At 38.3% G+C, this 15153-nt stretch overlaps 1 protein-coding gene across 9 annotated transcripts in view; it reads left to right on the top strand.

Annotated features, from left to right (window-relative positions):
* LOC137274044 (F-BAR and double SH3 domains protein 2-like) overlaps positions 1-15153 on the top strand; it is a 94256-nt gene that overhangs the window by 72143 nt on the left and 6960 nt on the right. For 3 of the 9 annotated variants that reach the window (XM_067807010.1, XM_067807009.1, XM_067807017.1), the window contains 10 exons: positions 408-554; positions 1330-1440; positions 1560-1611; positions 3613-3725; positions 5537-5773; positions 6743-7028; positions 7253-7446; positions 8089-8194; positions 8813-8836; positions 12302-12345. In XM_067807010.1, the coding sequence (XP_067663111.1) occupies positions 408-554; positions 1330-1440; positions 1560-1611; positions 3613-3725; positions 5537-5773; positions 6743-7028; positions 7253-7446; positions 8089-8194; positions 8813-8836; positions 12302-12345 (1314 nt within the window). Of the gene's footprint in view, positions 1-407; positions 555-1329; positions 1441-1559; positions 1612-3612; positions 3726-5536; positions 5774-6742; positions 7029-7252; positions 7447-8088; positions 8195-8812; positions 8837-10437; positions 10506-12301; positions 14425-15153 lie in introns of those variants that run through there. The other 6 variants (XM_067807014.1, XM_067807013.1, XR_010956166.1 and 3 more) reach the window with 6 other exon arrangements.

Genomic DNA, 15153 nt, shown 5'->3' with positions numbered 1-15153 from the left:
TCTTGCGTATATTCAGCTGCATTTACAGAAAACGGTATCACCTAAAGGATATGTGTGGGCCTGATAAATGGTATCAAAACTGATTTAGTTTCCTTGTCATTTCAAGTAAGTTTGTTCCCTGCTGCTCAATCTCTGAAAATAGTCCATGTATATCATTATATTTATGAAGTGATTTCCCTCCCCTTCTCTCCATCCTGCAGTTTTCGATGTTTAAAGAACCATGATTATAAAAGGAGACTATGGTAATTATTATAGTTTTCAATAAATCCACTCTGTAGTTTTCAAAATGCCAAAGAATATAATGTGGTTCAAGGTCACTAGGTCATGAGTGCTTGTGTAGGTTGCCTGAATGTCTTTTCATTGGAAGCAGTAGTGATATGATGTCTGACTGTTTGACCTTTCTACAGTGCTGCAAGGTCAGTGGAGATCACAATGCCATGCCAGATTTGGAGAAAGAAGCCAAAAAATGGGCAGCCAAAGTTGCTAAGGAGACCAAAGCAATCCGAGAATACCACAGAATCCTGAAGTGTTTACAGACTCAAGGGTCAGACAAGGTAGAGTGTCTCTTTGCAGTTTTCTCACATGTGTACCATTAATAATTACGGCAAGAGATCACATCAGTCTCAGTTCGAAAAATTCCAAAATCTTGGGAGCCCAAAGAAGGCATGGTTGCCTAGTGGTTCAAGTTATCAGAGGTGTCACATTTGATCGAGTAGAGTTATGTCCCTTAGACCCAAATCGGATGCTGGTGGGTTCAAACCTGTGATTGTTGTTATTGGTTTGACAGCCCCATACCAATGTTTTCTCCCTCAAGAAGTGGTTATAGGCAGTGAACTGCCTTACTTAAGACCTTTGGTCCCACAATGGAGCTGAATTGTAATAAAAGTGACACACTGTTGAATCACAAAATGGCTGATCAGCTTTAAGATAGGCTGTTGTAATATATTTTTGTGATTGTGAGCTTCACTCTGAGAGTCAATGGTTGTCTGATTATGCAAGTGCAACAGGAATGCCTAACTGTGTGTGAACCTTGGTTGGCTGTTTGGTTTGTTGTTTAATGCCATGCTCAGCAGTATTCCAGCTATATGACAGCAGTCTGTAAATAATTGAGTTGAGACCAGACAATCCAGTGTCATGATCAATATCATGAGCATCAATCTGTGCAACTGGGATATGATGATGTGTCAACCAAGCCACCGTGCCAGACAATGCAATCCCATTAGTTGGATCTTACAGCATGCTGGGTGTGCTGAAGATCAATTCTAGCCTGGATCCTCATGGCTGGCTTGAATCTTCACATCCAGTGACTATTCTCTTTATGCATTCCAGGTGTCAGACTCTGGGGTTGAGTCCAACTCCACGACGGCCAGCAGTAGCAGTTCTTCCCAGGATCCCGAGGTCAAGATGGAGGAGATGCGGCAAAATATTCGCAAAGCGGAGGTAAAGGACACATTTGATCAACTAATCAATGATCTTCTGGAAGAATATATTGTTTGTTGAATTTATGTATGTTAAAAGATTTTCTTCTTACAATATGATTCTGGCACTGTATATTTCAGACAGCTAAGATGAAGGCTGAAGCTCGTCTTGAAGCTCTGCGAAGTGCAGGAAGTAAGTTTGTCATTATTCATCATAATATCTAGTGCCCTGACTGGCCAGGGCTCTTAAACATGGTCCTCCTGAAAGGCAAATTACTGTATGAGGTCACATCTCTTGCTGTGTCATTTCTGAAGTATGATGTCCCATGTAGAGATCCTGGGTTGGACTCTTGTCTCAGGTAGCATGTACTGTTCTTAAGATGGAGTCAATGATCAGGCTAGTGGATAACATGTGACGAAACTCAAATTGAATGTATTGTTTGCTCGCCACTGGTTTGTCTGCTCAAGGGACAATTTTATAGCAGCTGTTTTTTTACAGTTGGAATATGGCAAAGTTTATCACAACAGACTCTATGTTACTCTACTGACAGAATGTTTAATAAGGATAGGATATAATAAGGTTAAACAATGTTATTCACTCAAAATATAATCCACATAACTTCTGAACATGTGTTGATATATAATAATAATTGCATTTGACATGTGAAACTCCAAATCCTGATTAGAACATTAGCAGTGGACGTATTTTCCCAGTTAGACTAGTTGGGGTGTGTGTTTGTTGAGGTATTTACATAATGTGGAAAAATTGGACTCATTTACATGGTGATGGATATTGGGGGCGATGCTAAAAGGGTACACATTTCCAACTTCAGAATTACTTTTGTAGAAACATGCTAGAAAAGTATAAAAGAAATAATATTTTCTTTTGTTAAATATAAAATGTTTGTGTGAATGTTTTTGGCGGAAAGAAATTTGGTTGTCTTCTCAATTTTACTTCATTTTTAAAATAATTTTTAAGTCTATTGAAAATTAGATACTTCCTGTTAATTTGTCCTTTCTTTGATAAAGAAATTAAGAAAAAATATGTTAGAAATTGTTCCCCCCGAAAAGGGTTTTTAATGCCATGCAGATTCACTTCTGAGAAAATAACTGTTTACAACCTTTATCCAGCAAGTTGAGACATTTAAGTCCTTCCTGTGTTTGAGGCCTTTGTTAGGAAGATATGATTCATGGCTACATGAGAAGAAAGAAAAGCAGGCTGCATGTCTCTGTCTACATACACAGGCATAATGCAGGCGACTGCTTTGTATAGCATCCTTGTGAGCCCCATCGTGCTGCCCCTATACAGCCCCTGTTTGGAGCCCTTGTAGGGCTGGCTAACTCTGTGAGGGTTGAATACAAAGCTGCATTGTCCCATGGAGATGAGGAGGGGGAATTAGAACTGATGTAATTAGCATATGGGATGGAGGGGGTTATTACTGAAGCTATTATCTGAAGATCACACCAGTTTGGGTAGAAATTATGCAATTTTCCTGATGTACTTTCTTGATGCAGTGAGACCTGTAATTATGTTATGTTTTTTATTGCCATTTTATAAAAACACTTTCAGAGTGTTAGATGTTGTTTTATGTTTCAGACTCGGTCTTTATCTTCTTTCAACAGTATAATCACAAGAAAATATTACAGATTAATTGTAAAAACACATTTTGTCTTAAATATTAATGGCGTTATAAATTTTGAAATTTGCAGGTCTATTTTCTCATTACTTATGACTTCAGGCTAGAATTTCATCTCTGTTTTGAAAAAATAAATAAGTTAAATTCAGTATATTGATGTATTTTGGGAAAATAGCAAAATAATATTTTGGTCTCATCTGCTATAGAATATTCTAGAACAGAAGATGTAATCTCACTCACTTGTCAGAACTGCAGTGAAAATATCAAAAATATTTCATGAACTTTTCTATCAGTTCTCTCAGGAACAATTCAGAGGGAAAATAGATTATTCATTTATTATAGATTAATGAGCTGTATAAGTTACTTGATTGAGGGTGAAATTCCCCTTAAATTTGTCATAAAACGCAATTGAATTAATTAAAATATTGTCAGTGCTTTGTTCCTGCACAACGCATTGTTGAATTGTTTGAAGATGGGTGGCCAAAATGGGGTGTTTGTGTTATTGAATGTAATATTTGTAAGAGAAGTTAAAGTATGAATTGCCATTTGTGTTGCAGTCAACGTAGATGATTACCTGAGCAATGCACAGATGGAGAGTCTAGGTACAGACGACATCTGCATTGCCCGCACACCCAGTCAAATGTCACTGCGGACAGAGAGCTCTGGTGGGGTGAGTCATCTCCCTTGTTACTATAAGTAGAAACACTAAAGGTGTTGCTCCCAGCACATCCAGCAATACCTTAAATTTGGCTGAGTGTTTTCTCCCTAATTAATTTTATATTGCTGAGTTAGAGGACATATTCCCAGTGTTTGAATTTCCTCTGGGAATGTATGTAATGTAATTACATATACAAGTAAGTAATTACTATAAAAACAGCCATCAACCAGACATATTTGGGATCCCAGTGGATGGATTTGAGCTGAAAAGCTGTCAGGAGTTATGAATACTTTACAAAATTGACATTCAGAACTGTAGCCTAGGTTACTGGTTGCAGAGAATGATATCTGTTACAACTTTTATACACAACGATTGGGGAATAATCAGTTTGTCACGTAAAGTTTTTCAAGTTAAAGTTTCAAATCTGTTTCGGGTATACTGTGGAAGGGTGGTCAGTCAGAATGAAGAATTGTTTTCATCTGTCTTGATTGTTTAAGGCAAGGTCATGGTGCTGCAGACAGTGATATAACAATGATATTGAAATTAGAGCATGTGTCATCTGGGGATAAAGTTGTTGATTTTTAGGCCCCCCCCCTCTCCCTCAACCCCCAGGAGACACCGACATGACATCGGATCAGTTACAGACAGAGATTTAAGATAATTGTAAACAGAAGAATGCTGAGCTGATGGGCCAGGATATTAAATTGATCATGCATTCAATTTCATGATGATTACTTGAAAACAAGCATTGGGTGTCGGAGAGTGAGTTGAAAAAAATGTAAATTAGCATGTTGCGTGATGACAGTGTGTGTTTGTAATGAGCAGCTGTCAGTGAGACGTACAGCAGTATCTTCTCTCACCATGGCAGTGAGCACGGGAACTAAAGCCTTATATGGTCATATGTAGAGTATTTTAGAGTGATTGTTCATTTTAGTTTTGGAAAGTGACCTGGTTTTAGGAAATTTGACATGTAGAATATCTGAGTATTGATCAACTATGACTAGTTGTGTTGATGTTGGTTGGTTCACTTGGAAAATCAACTGTTTGGATTGAATTAGCTGTTACTGAATTAACTGAGAAAACGGTGTTGTTTTATGGTCCTTAGTAATAAACCCAATCACAGGGAAATTGTTTTTGTGAAGTAGTTATTCTTGTGAATTTAATGTACAACCCGTCTTCATCATTTTGATGTTTAGGGCCATTGTACTCAAGTATGGGAGTGATCCTCACTGCCATACAAAGATGGCTTTTGCAAATGGAGGCTCTGTTCCTGATGGAACTGGTTATAAATCGTACGGTTTAACTTGGTGTTGAAGTGTTGTATTTTCTTTTCAGAATTTACATGAACAGAAAAAAAAGTATTAATTTTGAATTTATAAATACATTATGTAACATTGTAAAAGAGAATCGAACATTTATATGAGGATAAGTGCTTGTTTCAGACAACTGTTAGCTTTACTGAAAAGTAATCCATCTTGCTTTTCTTATGCAGCCCTTAGGTATTCTGAGGACAAAAATCTGTAAAACAAGAAATAAAGTTGGCCTGGCCTTAGTTTGAAATTCTAGATTGTATGCAACGTGTCGGTACTCAGTCAGGATATGTGGCTGTTACCTACCATTCATTCCCAACATAGTTCCAATCTGTGAAACATGGTCTCCATAGTGACAGAATTCTTACACTCATTCAATAAACATATGTTCAACTGACATGATACATTAGATTAAATCAGCTTGTTCAACATCCAGAACTCCTGACCATGACTAGATTGTTGAGGCTCTGGCACATCTTAGTTACAGAGAACGTTACATTGATATGTTTACAGCACAGTGCTGATGACCATGAACCAACATACACACATTATGATGATGATGACGACTTCATTGACGATGCCTTCAACACAACGACAGGGTCGAGTGCATCGCAGGTTCCCACAAGGAAGTACCCAGTCAAGTGCAATGCCCTGTACGAGTTCCAGGCCAGCAACTACGATGAGCTCACTATCGCAGCCAATGAGGAATTAGAGCTGGTTGCTGATGGTGATGGAGAAGGATGGGTTAAGGTAGGTTGCTGTTGATGGAATGTGTCAAGCTGCTGATTAGCAAGTGTCAGAGTTTCACAGTATATTGTGTTGTACTGAGGTGGCTTTCATATCATGATAAGGAAGGATGGGTTAAGGTAGGTTGCTGTTGATGGAATGTGTCAAGCTGCTGATTAGCAAGTGTCAGAGTTTCACAGTATATTGTGTTGTACTGAGGTGGCTTTCATATCATGATAACTCTCCCCAAGTTGGTTTCTCTGCCACATGTGTGAGTGAGTGAGTGAATTGCTGTGACTCACAGACTGAGGAATAAATTTGTACATGTGGTTATTACATGGTCAGGTCTGTCTCATACAGATCAAACATGAACGGAGGTTGACCCATTAAGGTCCAGGTTAGAACTGATCTTCAGTAACCAGTGCTTGTGGTGAAAGGCGACTAACATGATGACACTTGATGACTGGTTATCACATCAACATATCCCAGTTACATAGTTTGATGCTCATGATGTTGAACACCTTGATTGTCTGGTCTAGATTCAATTGTTTACAAACTGCTGCCATAAAGCTGAAATATAGCTAAGTGAGGTGACAAACAAATAAACAAACAAATAAACCAAACTGAAGGTGATCTGGGTGTAGGTGGAAGATTCATCATGCTTGGTACATGGCTTTCATCCTGCCTCACAGGTTGCATGTGGTGACATCCGGCTTGATACATTCCAACCATTTACTACCATCGCTACCCTGCCTCCCCTTGCAGTTCAGGATTAGAAATGGTCTTGAGCAATCCATTTTGGGTGTAAACATGCCCAATATGATTCACTCCCTGATGCATGCATATCGTCATATACCAGATGGTTGTGATGTCAGTAACTGGATTAGTCCAAACTTGATTGTTTACAGAATGCAGTGATAAAGCTGGAATATCTGTTGAATGATATCAAACAATTAGACCTTCAAACCTACTGATATGTGCGATCTTCTCTAGGCCAGAAGCTCATCTGGGAAGACAGGCTACATTCCAGAGAATTACGTCACATTTGACGGAGAGGTACAGCCAAATGGCTCGGTGCCACAGGGTGACGTCAGTTCTCCACCAGTTTCTGCGGGTGCCCCGCCCCCTCCTCCACCACCAGTGTCCTCAGAGCCCATGTCTCCAACATCGATCAATGACAACCAGCACGACACAACATCCTCATACTCATCAGGTGACCTCGAGGTCCAGCAGACCACTGAGGAAATGGCCGTTGACAATGCCCAGCCAGGTCTTGGAGGTAAGAATTACTTGACATTTGAAATGTTACCCTAACCTTTGACAGAAATTAACATTTTGTAATAGCCTTTTTATTTGTATTGATTATCATTGGACTAATGGTGACTATTGATGCACATTTCAGTATGATGAATATTCATGATAAGTTAATGCAAGGTTTAACTCAGACATGTGCTGATGTTGGCTTCTACATGATAGTATGATGAGTTACCTCCCCTGTATCAGATGCCATGTGGGCACGTGCCCTGTATGACTATGTGGCCCAGGACAATGAGGAAATCAGCTTCGCAGAGGGGTCACTTATTAAGGTCATACGCAAGGGCAATGATGGAGTGGACGACGGCTACTGGGAAGGGGAGTTCAATGGCAGCACTGGCCTCTTCCCGTCAATGGTGGTCGAGGAACTTACAGCAGATCAGGTGGGCATGTGTAGTGTGAGGGAGTATGTCACTATGACAACCATGTAATGTCAATGTTACTAGAAGAATCTAGTGATGGGATTGATTATTTGAGCTAACCTATGTACAGCATGAGGATTGAACAAGGACTCACAGTGATATCAGGATACACACTTACCGCTGCACTACCTACATTCATCAGCAGGAAGAGAATGTACTCCTAAAGTTTCAAGGTGAACAACACTGAGAGATTTTGTGGATCCTCTTCATTGTGAAGTCTTAACACTCATTAAATTGATATATTTAACTTTTTGTTAAATTGTTAACTTTTTGTGATTGACTTTTGTCAGTGGACTTTTCTTCTTTTTAGCAAAGTAGACTGTTCTAAACAGAACCCTCTTAGCTTTGCTTACATGAAATTTCACCTCAGTTTCCCCATTTGTATCAGAAAAACTGTGTTCCTGGTGCTCATTCCATTGCTGACTGCAGGAATCTGAACATCACATGAGTCATCAGTAAATATTTTGTTCTGCTTATTTTTTTATATTTTTGGATTTGGTGATACATCTTGCGTGTGAATGAAGGGCGTCCAGTATGACCAGGTGATAATATCGGTAGCTGTAGTACTTTTTGTGTCAACTGTAGTCAGCATTCCACTTACAGGAAGTGATGTCACCTGGTGTGGACTATGTACCACCACCCCCAGTTACTGTTACCATGCCAACACCTGATGCAGAGCTTCCACCACCCCCTGTAACCAATGGCGACGGTATGTATTCAACAATGTAGCAGTCATACTCTAATGCCACAGTTGTCAGATGTTGTCATCATGGTGAACAATGTTGTACATGTTGTCAACACAGAAGGCTACTAAAACAAAAGTTATACCAGTTTGCAAAAATTTTTCCTTGTAAATATACCTAAATGTATAACACACATTCGAAGTGAGTTGTAAGTCAGATGAAATTATGATTATATCAGGATTCATTTTATTCATTTTATGTAATAAGTCAGTGATGACTATAGTATACATAAATAAAAATTTCAAATAAAATGTTTTTTTCCTTTTAAGTAACCAAGAAACTTTATCTTCTGAAAATCAGCTGACAGTGATTATAGTTTGTGTGCTCAGATTTACTGACGCCATATATGTATGCATGTTACCTGGTTACCATGGAGATATAAAACCGTTGCCATGGAAGTACATAAAAGTTGCCATACATATCACATTTTGCTTTGAAAGTAAAACCATGTAAACACATAGATGTAACCTGGTTATGATGGAAGTACAACAGTTTTAAATGGTTAAGATGGACGTACATCAGTGTTACCTGGTTACCATGGAAGCATCAGCATGCAGGTAGTTGAAACATGATTGTCTTTATAGGGCGCATGGTGTTTTGGAATATGTGTAAGTTTAGTGTTTGTGTGAGCATATAATATAGTTTGAGATTGTTTGACTTTCTTCTGTATTGACTGGTTCTGAGTGTAACATCCTGCATCAGAAAGGGTGTCTCATATACCCAGTAGGGCTGCAGTGATTCTGTTCAATTCATCAAAACTCGAATCTGTCACCTTAGTTTTGAATTTTGATAACCGTTATCACTATATTCATTCAGTATTTGAATATCTATTTAAATTATTTTGACACAGCAAGAACATAATTTTGACTCCAACTCAGCAGTTTTGAGAGCTAAAATAAGACGAAATGTGACTGGTTGATGCCATGCTAATGATCCAATGAGAATTGTTGTTAGTACTCATTGCCAAGTTGACAATTTACGTTCCTGAAATCTTAATCAAATCTTGGAACAAGTTTTCAGTGTGATATGATTTGTTTAATAAAATTTGTTAAATAAAAATTTGTTGAAAAGAAATTTGATGTTCTGCTTGTATGAAGAATCGAATTGTAAATGAGGGAATCAAGGGACCAATATTGAAAATTGAATTGAGTCAAGGTCTGGGTGAATCATTGCAGCCGAAATTCCCAGCTGGGGGATACAGTCTTATATATCATACATCCAGCTGGAGAAGATAGCCATATATATACTGCTGGTGATGTGTGCTTCTTGTTGCACTGACTGAATCTATGCATAAGGATCCAATATGGTTGCCAGGGTTACACACAGGGCCAGTATGTCAGAGCATTTCCATGTTGAAATCACTTTCATGTTGAAATCTGAGACTCTATGTTTGATGTCTTCTGTTCTAATATAATTCAAAACTGTATTTAATTGATTTATTGGATTGTGGAGTTTATTTTCTTTTATTCATAAGTGTCATGAAAGTTTCTTACTCCACTACCTTAATGACAGTCAGTTCCATGGTGCTTTCAACATGAAAGATTAACTTGACTGCTCTGATGCTTATATTTATAATTTACCCATTTTTATCCCCAATAATATGGCACAATACACCTTCACACCCTCCATCCTCACCGATTCTGTTCCTGCCTGTCGTATATCAGTATATATGAGTGTATTTCTCCTCTACTTTTCCTTTCTAGTTTACTGTATCCCTCCTATATCAATCCTGTCTCCATCTCATCTCTCTGTCTGTGTGGTTGTCTCTTTTCTTTCACTTGCCATTCACTTCTTTCTCATTTTTCTTTTTGACCTCCACCAAAGAAGATCCTGTTTAGAATTGATCTTCAGTAGCCCTTGCTTGTCGTAAGAGGCGAATAGCAATATCAGGTGATCAGGATTGCTGACTTGGTTGACATGTTATTGTATCGCAATTGTGTAGATCGATTCTCATGCTGATGATCACTGGATTATCTGACCCAGACTCGATTATATACAGACACCATAAAGCTTGAATGTTGCTGAGTGTGGCGTAGAACTAAACTCACAACACACTCTTTGACCTCCTTTTCACTGTCTGTGTCTTCTTTCTTTAATGCCTCTGTCACTTCAATGTCTCATTCTTCTCCATCATCTACTGTGCGTGTCAATGGTTGCTAGATCAGTCTGATTGTGAATGCTGCAAATCCCACCTGTGTTAATATTTCAGTTCCCATGCATCCACGGAGTCACCGACTTGGATCGGTTAATCCTCACTCGTTTGAGTCCACTGTCTAGGTACGCGGCATGGCCGCTCATCTGTAGTCACTCACATTGATAGTTTCATACTAATTATGTTAAAAAACATTTTTCATACTAATGGCATCTACCTCGGAATCATTTGCTACCCATGAAGATCCGGGGTATGGATTGGTCTTTTGTTATAAGATGAAGCTAACAGGATCGGGTGGTCAGATTTGCTAACTTGGTTTACTCATGTCATTGTATGCTCATGATGTTGATCACTGGATTGCCTGGTTGCCAGACTTGATTATTTATTAACTGCTGTCATATGGCTGGAATCTTGCTAACTGGGGCATTAAACGACAAAGAAACAGAATCACTTGGCTTGTCAGAGCTTGAGAACTCCTCCTCCTTCATGTTGTGTTCGGGTAGCCTGTACGATGAAGGACTGGCTTGACATAATTAAATTGCTAGTTATAAACGCATGGCTGGAACATTGCTTAATATTGCAACTCACTAACATATTGCTGTACTTCAGTGTCTTACAGGATTTTGTAGGCAAGTGTGTTGTTGACCAGAATCTAGTCACATGTGTTGCTGACTTTTGTCCACTTTCTCATAGTTTTAGTGGCTCACAGTTGTGACTGTGTATAACAGCTTACTCTGATTGTTAACTAACACCTGTCATTGATTTATTGTATCCAATGTTTCGATTGGTTACCAAGCACCAAGGTTTGTGGTTAGTTATCTCCCTTCATGAAATTGGTGGGGAATGTCATCTACTTTCATATACAGATCAAGTCTCGTAATGTGCATCTTTCATATCTGTCATCATGTCTTGTTTATGAATGTTTGATGAATTCCAATACCCCATGTAACTCCACACTCACCAAAGTCAATAAACTGTATAATCAATAATTAACCGTATACCACCTCTTGTCCTCTTCCCCCATGCGACGTGACTGAGTGAGAGTGACAGATATTCTCAACTTCGCCTCACTAACTGTCAAGTAGATTCGTAACCTGTTTAGATGCAGACATATATATATTTTATACTGTATTAGATGTAGATACATATATTTTATGCTTCATGTTAGATTGTGCAATAGCTATATATCAGTAGCGTGACATAGCCTCTAGTATACTTGCATGTGTTATCTGTAACTCCACCACTGTACCTTAGATGTGGGAAGACTGTCGTTCTGACTCATTGTGTACTGGTAAAAATATTCTTCTGTAAAATACCCCCATGTTGAACTCAGATGCACCACATTTACTGGATCTAGAGTTTAGTCCCAGATTTTGTGAGCCAATATTTACTATATTTGAATGTTGATCATTCTATCCACTGCCAGTCAGAATCTACATTAGATGATGTAATTGTTTCAGGAAGAAATGTCAGAAATTAGTTATACAATGTATAGTTCAATGATGTATGGACAATCGATGTTGTACATAACTCATTTCATTGATAATTGATGTTGTGTGTAATGTAACTCATTTTGTTGGTTGAGCATAGCTTACAGAAGGTCTTCCTCAACCTGATAATCGATGTTGTGTATAATGTAACTCATTTCATTGGTTGAATGTAGTTTATAGTAGGTCTTGCTCGACTTCCTCTTTGACTCTATCATTGCCAGTTCCACATGATCATTTGTATAGGTTTACTATATTGTGTGTATTTATTTAATTATTGTTTACATGTGATATTATTAGACAGCTAACATAGGGGCTTGTCCTAGTAAATCAGATGGCAGCATGTGAGTTTAAGCAGAACCAGATCTGCCTGGTCCAAATGTCCGAGGGATGGTTTGGTGTTCAGATATGACAGTCGTAATGTATTTTTGCAGATACAGCAACAGAGCCAGTTACTGACAACACCACACCTGAACAGGTAAGGTGGTTACCATGGTAACAAAGGATGTATCTTTGTTATGTTACTGTGGCTTTAAGGAGTTGTGAGACTCTGTATGTGACAACTATTGCAGTGTATTAAACTCCTTCAGAATGTCAGGAAGCCCACAGGGCTGATAACTAAAAATTGTTGCCGGCCCTGTTAACATATAACCAGCCCTGTATTAAATATAGGAAAATGAGATACAGTGAAAAAAGAAAGTAATTAATGAATTACTTGTAGTGAGGTAAACATAAACATGTGTAAAAGCAAATTTAATAAAGCCATGACTTAGTGGTCACTGTTAATTCATTTAGTGTCACTGCCATCGGTAAAGAACGCCATTATTCATTGGCTAGACCAGTCACATTTAGTGTTAGATAAATGGGTAGGTTGATCTGTGGAAGTTACAGTTTGATTGATCATGAACTATACAGACATCATCTAGTTACCACAGCTGTAAATTATTTTCGAAAAATTTCCCAAGGTCAGTGACATGGTCAATTATATTCCTTTGGAAAATGTATTGGCACACAAGGCCGGCAATGAAATAAAGTTGTAAGCTGGCCATGTAACTAGCAAGCAGCAGGCCTGGGCACATGCTATTTCATACACTGACTACTGACAACTAGTTTTGCTGGGTAGAATGTTGAACTAGATATAGCTACATCACCTTGTGTGACGCTGTGTGGAGTTTAATGAGAGGTTAATCTGGAAAACATGTTGAATTCAATTCTCCCAACTTGAAATACAAAGTATGAAGAAATGTATCATTTATCAGATATAGGTGTTCAAAACAGAAACTTTCCATATGCAAGTGAATTTTTATCCCAGATGATTTATAATCTGGATAAGTTGGTTGTTGATGTATAGTATCAGACCAAAGTATTTCTGGAAGTGTACGCTGCAGACGCCAAAGACCTTCATGTTGTGTTGCCAATGTTCACAGTGTCAGAGACTCATAATATTTTGTTTTGAAGTATAAGTGTTGTGAAATATAGTAGTGAATAGCTTCAGTCATAAGTAGAATGTCATTAAAGGTTACCAACATGTTGACGACAGTTTAGTTCTGTATCATAGATGAATATAACAAAGCAGCTATGAGCATGGGCACAGTTAGACTGACCTCTACTGACCTCATGAATTGTAGCATGTTAGTGTCATTTGGTCTGTCTGCTAGGGTGTTACATCTGGGGCAGTGGTTGTTAGATTGAGCACTGTATCTGCTGGCTACTAGGTGCTGTAATCTGAAAGTTTGAATCCTGAATGGATTCAACCCCCCCAAAAGTACTAGAATCTGTACAATACTGACAAAAAGTAATTCCAAATATAACACATTACATTATTTCCTCTTTCTAAAAGGCAGTGTTTATTATTTTATTGATACTTTATTAGCCTGTTAATCTGTTTGCATGTGTATTTCTTAACCTGTTAGACTGTTAGTCGGTTAAATCAGTGTCAGCTAGTTTGTAGTCTGTTAGTTTGTTATTGTGTTAGCCTATAGTCTGTTAGTTTGTAGTTTGTTAACATGTTTGTCTTCTAATCTGTTTACCTGTTAATCTGTTAGTCAACATGTGCTTATGCTGATATGATGTATATTCTCTGTTACTGCTTCCCAGTCTGTGGTATAGAGAGGAGGGTAAGTATCATCCTGTTACACCACTATCACAGACTGCCTGGGTGAACACATCTTTCACAGTATTGACCCTGGCCCTTCAGCTTTCACCTTCTCATGGAAACAGACTCAATGTTTATACAATTCTCCACATACTGTGAGGGTCTTGTAGTTTTCACCTTCTCATGGAAACAGGCTCAATATTTGTACAATTCTCCACATAATGTCTGCGTGGAATGTCCACTGTTGACTGCTGATCTCTCCTTGCATGCAGCAGTTATCTCCCCTTAGATCCATGTCACCCACTCCTTCACTCATGTTGTTTCCATCAAAACGTTTGGATTGGTAAAAGTCATTTTGTTTTGTTAACTCAGCTATTTTAATAACAAACTTCAGGGCGATAGATCATTAATATTGAATTGTTGAAAAAATTAAAGCTTTTAATATATTATAATACATTTGTTACTGAGGTTGGGGAGGTGTCTTTCACTTTTTACAAATGTTATGGTTAAGAATTTGCCATGACAAAAGGTGTGAGAAATCCCCTGCGAACCAGCAAAACAGAACAAAGACAAGTCTAAAACATTCAAATATTGTATTATTAACTCATTAAGCCCGAGAGCAAGTCATACAAAGTCACAAGTCAATTTCACAATACCAATTTCAAATACAATACAAATGAGACAAAATCTGAGGTTTACCCTTCAAAACAGTTTGCAATAGCATAGTCCATGACTCCCTAGGCCACTTGAGATTTTCAGCAGCTTTCTCAAAATGTAGAAAATATTTGTGTACTTCTTTCTCATTGAAAGGGGGTACAAGCCTAGCATGTCTTACGATGTGAAAGGAGGTTGAATCTGAGGGTTGAGAAGGGTTTTCAAGTTTTTTTTTACAACTTAATTTCTGTCAATTTATGCAGAATGAAAACAGCGAGCGGTCTGACGGCTGCTATGACGATTCAAGCGTTCAATGTGTGTGTGTCTCCAACGTGGCAGCTAGCCTTTCTTATATACATTCAGTCATTTCCTGAAAGTTCGAGCACATACAACCATCGCCACTCACAAGGAATGCCCTTGAATAATATTTATTTGTTTTCAAAGGGAGGTAACTCTAAAGTACTGCCTTAGGGGCATGCCGCTTAAATAATTCTCTGTAGGAAATGTGACCCATGATAACTAACACTAAAACCTTAA

The sequence above is a fragment of the Haliotis asinina genome, chromosome 2 (assembly GCF_037392515.1).
Source record: "Haliotis asinina isolate JCU_RB_2024 chromosome 2, JCU_Hal_asi_v2, whole genome shotgun sequence".
Taxonomy (NCBI): Eukaryota; Metazoa; Mollusca; class Gastropoda; order Lepetellida; family Haliotidae; genus Haliotis; species Haliotis asinina.
Note: the sequence above shows the minus strand (reverse complement) of the source record. Positions and strands in the feature narration are given on the sequence as shown.